Source organism: Rutidosis leptorrhynchoides, chromosome 3 (assembly GCF_046630445.1).
Source record: "Rutidosis leptorrhynchoides isolate AG116_Rl617_1_P2 chromosome 3, CSIRO_AGI_Rlap_v1, whole genome shotgun sequence".
NCBI lineage: Eukaryota > Viridiplantae > Streptophyta > Magnoliopsida > Asterales > Asteraceae > Rutidosis > Rutidosis leptorrhynchoides.
This window is the reverse complement of record NC_092335.1, coordinates 263606188-263614849: the sequence shown is the minus strand read 5'-3', so window position 1 is coordinate 263614849 and position 8662 is coordinate 263606188. Positions and strand designations below refer to the sequence as shown.

Below are 8662 nucleotides of genomic sequence, written 5' to 3'. Positions count from 1 at the left end.
ATCATCATCATGACAAGTCATGCAAAGACGACGAGCTAGACTTGTCGTTCATAGAAGCCTTTAAGTACGAAACCAACACATTATCACCCTCACGCGTTGCTTTTCGCTTGTATAAAATGTACCAAGTACTACAAAAACCTTCACACGAAAGGTCGAAACAAGCACAATAACTTCTACTGATGCTTAAGTTAAAAACTAGATCGTTGCTCTTTCGTCTAGAATAGGGAAAACATTGAATGCTTATTTCTTCAACTTGTTGTGATTCATTTTTGTAACACCTATGCACTCAATGTATTCACGAGCAAATCTCCAAGCCTTAGGCATTTCTTCTCACATTGTTATGTTATAAAGTATAATACTTTAAACAACAACAACAACAACAACAACAAAAAATCTAATCTCACATGCGTCGGGTATAGGGAAGGTGAAATGTACACAATAATCATTCCTCTATCCTATAATGAAGAGAATTCATTTATTTATTTATTCAGAGTGAAAGAATTCAACAATAGAGAAAGTCTCTTTATTAAAATGTATTAATACGGAAAATTAAGGACTAGTGATAATTGTACTATTTACGTATGTATCTATGTAGCATAGGCATCAATCAAGGTATCTCCCTCCTGTCCTCCTCTTGCTTCCTCTATTTTTACTCTATATATATTCACTAAAAATAAAAACGCCACAAAACTTTTTACTAAATAAGTCCAAAATAAAAAATTTACTTTATTACTGTTATACCCTTCTCTGTTTCTACCAACCCAATATACACACATTATGAAGGCAGGGGTAATCATGATATTGAGCCTTGTGGTTTTGATATTGACCGTGTCTCCAATGTCTGCCTCCGATGATCGCCGGCAAAAATGGTGGAAATGGCCGACGTCCAGTAATTCAATCTGTTCGTCCGTTGTACTTCCTCTGTACGGCAATGTTTATCCTCAAGGGTACGTTTACCTGTTATATTCAACTCATTTACAGTTGCACAAATTATTATTATAATTAATTATATGTATATTTTCTCTTATTCTTTTCACAAGAACTTGATCAATCTGGTGATTGTAGTTGTTTGTTCATATTAATTAGTTGGTTGTTAATTAGGCAGTTGTGTTAGTTTTAGGTAGTTGTGAGTAATAAATGGATATATAACTGTGAAAAAATTATGTTTGCTGTTAGCTGTAAGCATCTTGCCTGCAACTGCAGTTTGAACTGAATACGATTTTAATGTAAATGTTTTAGATGATAATGCGTAATCGAAAATCACAACTCCGCGCATACTTTCATAAGTTTGTACTGATGAATGTGAATTATGGTTGAAAACAGGTATTATTATGCTCAGATAAACATAGGGCATCCTCCACGGCCTTATTTTGTGGATCCTGATACGGGTAGCGATCTAACGTGGCTACAGTGTGATGCCCCTTGTGTACATTGCACTCAGGTTGTTGTTCATGGTATAATCAGTTATTCTTTTTCATTCATGCATAATCATCATGATCATGTATTACATCAAAAACCATAAAGAAAACTTTGTGCGTTATGATTTCGTTTTGTTTATGGTTTGTGTCTGTGTTATCATAGGCGCCTCATCCTTATTATAGACCAAACAATGACCTGGTGCCTTGTAAAGATCCGCTTTGTGCGTCCTTACATCCAGGAGACCATAGATGCGATGACCCGGGTCAGTGTGATTATGAGGTTGAGTATGCTGATGGTGGCTCGTCTCTCGGTGTCCTCATAAACGATGTATCGCTTCTTAATCTTACCACTGGAGTTCGAATCACTCCTCGTCTCGCCATTGGGTTTGTAACACTAATTCTAGAGGTGGAAAAATGGGTGGGTTGGGCGGGCCATGTAACAAGTCAAATATATAATATTTGGTACTTATTGAAATGGGTTAGGTCAAATCGGGTTTAGCTGAATCAAATTTTGCCCAGAATTTTAACTTTGATTTATGTAAGTCCTACAATAATCTTATTTGATCCAAGAAAACTTTTTAGGCGATTTTGTGCAAAATCTGTGGGCGACTTCTAACCAATCTTACCAGTTTCTTTTTAGCTGACTATTACATATCTGTTAGATATAATACATTGCTCCGATCAACCCTGTAAATGGATCGAAATCTAATGAAACTGCTAAAAGTTATTTGGCAACTGTCACAGTAAGTTAGTTAGTTACAAAGAATTATGCTCTGTTGTTGACAGGTGCGGATATGATCAGATTCCGGGTCCATCTTATCAGCCTCTTGATGGAGTTCTTGGACTAGGGAAGGGTAAAACGGGCATTGTTTCACAACTTCACAGCCAGGGTTTGATCCGAAATGTTGTTGGCCACTGTTTCAGCAGTCGTGGAGGCGGTTTTCTCTTTTTTGGAGACGATATCTATGATCCTTCACGTGTGACGTCAATCCCAATGTCACGCGATTATAGGTAATAATCAAGGAAGTACTACCTAAAGGTGGCAAGATGGGTGGTTTGGCACGGGTAATTAAATGTCAGAGTAGGTTTGGGTTGAAATTGGCTACTCAGATTGGGCTGGACCCTTAAAACTTTTTTTGTTCCGTATACTAAAAGTATTCGATTTGGTTAAAACATAATTACAAAAATCATCTTCATTTAATGATAATCAGAAACAGAAATTTGGATAGGATGTATGCATTCAAATTACACTTTGGGTAGACATCTTTCCAGCTGTTTTGACTCCTTTTCCCTGTAGACCTTTTTCAGTAGACCTTTAATTAACCCAATTGAGATAGTTGATAAGTAGAAATTGCCACCTCTTATATAAACTTAAATGTTGATAAATGTTGAATCTTTGTGGAAACTTAATGCGTTTTTGGTTTCAGGAAGCACTATTCACCTGGGTATGGAGAAATCGTTTATGGAGGGAAAGCAACTGGGCTTAAGAATCTGCTGGTAATATTCGACAGTGGAAGCTCATACACATACCTAAGTTCAAAGGCTTATGAAGGCTTACTTTATCTGGTAAATAAATCTATGTCTATTTCAGTGATTGATAATTCTTCAATTGAATATTCGGGTATTTAAATTTAGATTTCATTTGATTACTGACATCGGTATTCAAGCTCAACAGACTTATGGAGGATCTTGAATTTTCTAAAACAATTTACCCTATTAAATATCTTGATATTAGTTGACTAACAAATATAGTAATCATAGGTAACAAAAGAATTGAGTGGAAAGCCTATACAAGAGGCACTAGATGACGAAACTCTACCCTTTTGCTGGAAAGGAAGAACACCCTTCAGAAGCATGAAAGACGTAAAGAAGTACTTCAAGCCTTTGGCATTGAGCTTTTCTACTGGTTGGAGATCTAAAACTCAGTACGAAATTCCCCTCGAAGGATATCTTCTAATCTCAGTAAGTTCTATTAATCCCCGTTTTCATGAACAAAAAACCGTTCGAGTAAATAAATAAATATCGAAGCTTACCAATGAGAGATATTATGGATGTGTGTACTATGTCCGCAGGCGAAAGGGAGTGTATGTTTGGGAATTCTTAATGGCACCGAAGTTGGGCTTCAGAATTTCAACATAATCGGAGGTATGATTTGTATACATACAGCATCATTAAACCTTTAGATTTATGGTAACATCGACATAATGAATAATACTAGAGGTAGCCAAAAAAAAAAACAAAAAAACTAGAGGTATCAATTTCAACCCATTTGCATATAAATCGGGATTATGGTTTAATTCAAGAGAGTTGATGGGTCAAATCCAATAAAAATATCTGCATAAATCATTTTTGTAACTCTTTTAAATGATGGACACAAAGGTAATACTAAAGAATTGCCCATTTTGGCATGTCACCTGACCCACCAATTTTGCTACACCTTAAAGAAATGATTATGCTTCCTAGTTGCATATGATATCAAACCGAATGAACTGTAATCATCTAAAGAAGTGTACTTAGTTTCAAGACACATGTTAACATTCTGTTTTGGGTTCTGTAGATATATCGATGCAAGACAAAATGGTGATATACGACAATGAAAAACAAACAATAGGATGGATTCCATCAAACTGTGAGCGCCCAAGGTCCGATACAATGAGCATTTGATTGCAGAAACAGGTTGTAAGTAAATGAATTGTCAATTCTACTAGATTATATTATATAAAGATGTAAAAGGGCATACCCAGAACGATAAGTAGTTTGTATAGATCTCTACAAGATTATTAAGAAAAACCCTAATTCATGAGTAAGATTTAAACATATAAGCTCCTCTGTGATACAAACTTTAGTTTACTTGTATCTTAAATAAAATAAGAGTACAACGCACATATTTTGTATACTAGCGGCTCGGTTCCAAATTGATGAGCAAAGTGGATCGATGACATGAACATGTAGCTTTTTTGCTTACATGGTGACGCGTGCAACCGAGGGAAATGAGTAAGATTCCATATTTTGAAATTCCATAGTTTCTTATATAATCATATTTTGTTTATGTTTAGTCGTTCATCGAACTAAGGTTGTCCGCTTGTGATGACCTCAGAACCCATTGTTGTGTGTTACATTCTACCATGTCCTTTTCTTAGGATTTTAGCACAATAAGTTGAAGTTTATAGTTAACTTTTCTCGTCTAACCAACTTTAAGTGAAATTTAGTGAATTATTCATTTGAATCCTTAATTTTGCTTGAGATCTTACAATCACATTTGATTGGATCTTACAATCACATGTGATTGTCCCGTGTTTTTAATCCTAGCCAATCATATGTGATTGTGCTGCGTTTTTAATCCTAGTCATTAATTATATTGATCCAAAGGCTGAGATTTATTCTCTGATTAATGATGCAAATGAATATTTTCCGTGAAATTTGTTGTAACTTTTTGTTAGAGTTATCTTCTTATACTCTCTAACTGTCATCGGTTATATGGTTCTTCTACGTTATGCTTGTTTTAAAGGTGAAAACACATGTTATCCAAATTCTTAAATGAATGTGGTATAACACCAATGAGCATATCAATGAAAAATCTTAATCAAATTAATATATCAATAACTAGAATATAAATATCAACAAAATACTAATTCCAAATTCCAATCCAAATTCGAATTATTTGAAAGTCTGAAATACATATCTTAAGTGAATCGAATAATGACTATGATAGAACAAATGGTATGGTTATTCTATGTATAGTATATAGGTGTTGTTCTAAACAAACATAAAGTGACTCAAAAGATGAACCTATATAGGAGAGACTTAATGAGCAAACATGAAAAAAGAATACTGTATATAATTTAGTCCAAATCTTGTTAATTGATTGCATTATGATAACAAAAGATCGGTAACATCTCAAATTATGAACTTAATGGAAACTCCTAATTATTAAATCAAGTAAAACTTAAAAAAAAATAAAAATTATTTGATGATCAAGCCTCTTGGCTCCAAGCCCAGTTAGCATGACTTCCAACCCTTGGCATACTTTTGGTCTTTGCAAAGAGATCAACTTTGAAAGTGGACCCACACATTGCACCCTCACTGTCAACCCTTGCAATTGCTTTCATTTTGTGCTTTGGATGCTCAAAATTTATCAACTCTCCTCCTGTATGGTACAAGCAACCTACATTCCATCCATTTTCATGGTTATATCAGCACTATAACATCTAGATAACCATTAAGCTATTCATCCTAGTAAAAATACTCCCATTCCCAGGTAGTCTGAACAGAAAAATCCCCTTCTTGGGTAGGTATCCGTTTATCTATTCTATTTTGCTACAAGATATACATCTAGATTTTGATATACAAGTCATCCCTATTAACACATTACAAATAAAGTTAATGCTACTTATCTAAGCCTAATTGTTTCTTGTTAGCAATTTTTTTCCTTTTTTTATTTTATTTTTTTTGAAATAGTAGAAACTGCTAGCTATCCATTGCAAGTGTGTTGAAATATGTAAAATCAAAATCGTAAAGATTACGGGATACATCACCATCCTTTATGTTTCTTATATTGGCTAATGAGAAAATGGTCATGTTGATTCAATCTTATGGCCTACATTTAAGGCATGTAGTACAAGTGAATGAATGTAACAGTACCTTCTATGCATCACAAATTACTTAAGAAACTTGTATACGAATTGAGGTGTTTTTTTTATTACAAATTGTGCAATCTAAAAGAACGGAAAATCAGTATGTTTTAAGTTTAGAAGCTAGCTAGTATATATAAGAAACAGTTGATCTATTTACAAGTAGTATGCCTATGAATAATTGAATATAGTGCAAACAAATAAAAGACATAATAACAGCATGCATATATATACCAGTTGGGAAGGGAGCAAAAGACTTGGAACAAGCAGACTTTATAACCTCCAAATTATCAGAAATCACGACAGATCCGTCTGCAGCTATTCCCCAAAAAAGAGTCACTCTTCCATCATTCCCCTGTTCAACTAAAAAGTTAGAAAAAATACGACAAATTATATATGTACGTATCTGATTTTGAAAAACAAACTTACAAGTGAAATGAAGACGGTTTTAGCCTTTGAGTCAAAGACTACAAAACCAAAACTTCCTTCAAGGTCCTTGAGGACTGAATGGGCTGGATATGGGCCTCGGTCTCGAAGGGTCTTGTAGGCTTGGATCACAAACATGGACTCATTTGTTCCCTTGCTTAGCCCATATTGCTTGTTAAGAGCGCATAAGTTGTTTAAGTTCCCCAAGAATATGCAGTATATGTCGTCTACGCTAGAAAACAACCTATACAAGATACAATTTACGCAAGGTTAAAAGGCTTTATAGAAAAGGAATAATGCAGTTACACAAAAGAAGACTAAGGATTCATTTGATCAAAAAAAAAAATAACACTAGTTAGGATTAAATGTATAAAGAAAAATAATGAAAACCTGATTTACGTCCAAATTGCTCCATGGAAATAGACCTTTTGTCTGGCTCACTTAAGAGAAAACATGATTTTGGTACTCTTACTATCATGTTTTATTGTTTCATTTTGACTTAATGGGCTTAATAGAATTAAACTTAATATAGAGAGTCATTAAGGAGCGTTTGTTTTTTTACTTATTAAATAAGACGCGTTGAATGATTAAAATTTAAATAAATGTGAATTTACATTTAGGTCATGAAATATTAAAATTTATTAGTATTAGTTCTTTTAACTACCCTAGATAGAGGGTTAATTTCCTAATTTCAAATATTCATACGGTTATTCAGCACACGGACAATTATTATTTAACAATCACATATTCCTCACATACATCTTATATGTTCATTCAGACAACGAAACTTAATAAGAAATAGAAAATGAGCCCTAAGATTCAAACAAATCGCATGCATAGTAACTCTTATCCTGTTATTTATGTAACAAAAAGTAATGTTCATGTGAATTTAAGTGCCTTCTGATACAGTTAACGTGTACCTCTACCAGACTGATATTTATCATCAAAGTTATGATTGAAAAGTATGGGCATATTGGAATTGAACCAAATTTGAGTTTATGAACGGAATAAACAACGAACGTGCATTATATATGATACATTGTAATTCATGCCCCTCAGATGGATTTAAAGAAGGCTGAGAAATTTTCATATGTATGTATGTATTCTTGCTTGAATTTATGTATTTCTTGAATATATGTATGTATAGAAAAACATGTATATTACCTTTGTGTGGCCAAAAGGGTCTTAGAAGAATGAGCAAAGGCCAATGAAGCATCATTTCCCAATGAAATGGAAGAAGCATTATTTTGATGAGATGACAAGAAGGCTTCAAGTGGAGATTGATTGGTTGATTGGTTTGGGTTAGGGCTGTTTAACTCCTTTGGTGGACTCACCAATCCATTCTTGAATACTCCCAACATCTTTCTATCTTTCTCTCTTGTTTGTTGTCAACCAACAACTTTAACTAATCATATGTGTATTTTATAAGCAAACTAAACACAAAAATAGGAACATTGGATGGTCTCGAGATGTTTGTTTTTTGTTTTCGGTTATTTATAGGTATACACATCATTTGAGGGAGAAGAAAGAGATGTTTCCAAAGATAGAAAGTTCTTTGAAAAGTCACTACACTAGGTAAAATTCTTGTCCAAAACTTTAGGTACTTTCTTAGATGTTTTGGTTTTTCTCTTACGAAGTTACGGACAGTAAGGGTTGTGTATCATGGGTAGGAGGTTTCAATTCAAACTTCACTAGTATAATGATTAGGGAAGAATTGAAAACGTTGAGAGCATAATTGGGTTAAGTTGCATATATTTGAATATAATTATTCGCTCTCCCCGATTAAAAAAAATAAAAAATTAACTTACCCGTAGACCGTTGTGATCAAACTTACGGTAGTTGGGGTCAAAATATCACTAACTCGATAATAAATTATTTGATTAACCATTGCAAAGTGTGGGTTAATCCTTGACAACGTTGTCTTGAGTCTAATTAGAGATTTACAGTGATGGTGTTTTACCTGGCATAAAGGTGACGTCTGAGTTCTCGATGTTCGTGGTTTACCTGCTATGAGGAGCCAATATACTCGTTCATAGGAGATGATTCTTTGTTACAAAAACAAAGTACACTGAAAGTCCTAAATAATTGTCTACTTACAAAAAATAACTACTAAATATCATTGATTTCTCATTTTAGTATTAATTAGTGGAGGAACCCTCGTGTTGCGGCGAGGTAATATTCTTTTTT

The 8662-nt window shown here is 33.9% G+C and overlaps 2 protein-coding genes across 2 annotated transcripts; one reads left to right on the top strand and one right to left on the bottom strand.

Moving 5' to 3' along the window:
* Window positions 1-714: 714 nt before the first annotated feature.
* Window positions 715-4252, top strand: LOC139897385 (aspartic proteinase Asp1). The gene is made up of 8 exons (XM_071880082.1): window positions 715-947; window positions 1324-1441; window positions 1582-1802; window positions 2205-2429; window positions 2846-2984; window positions 3180-3380; window positions 3491-3563; window positions 3976-4252. Exons 1-8 carry the CDS (start codon window positions 778-780, stop codon window positions 4080-4082), a joined length of 1254 nt encoding a protein of 417 aa, XP_071736183.1. The 5' UTR covers window positions 715-777; the 3' UTR covers window positions 4083-4252.
* Window positions 4253-5392: 1140 nt separating this feature from the next.
* On the bottom strand, window positions 5393-7836 carry LOC139900975 (stem-specific protein TSJT1-like). The gene is made up of 4 exons (XM_071883718.1): window positions 7640-7836; window positions 6479-6719; window positions 6284-6404; window positions 5393-5583 (listed from the first exon to the last, which is right to left on the bottom strand). Exons 1-4 carry the CDS (start codon window positions 7834-7836, stop codon window positions 5393-5395), a joined length of 750 nt encoding a protein of 249 aa, XP_071739819.1.
* Window positions 7837-8662: the final 826 nt, after the last annotated feature.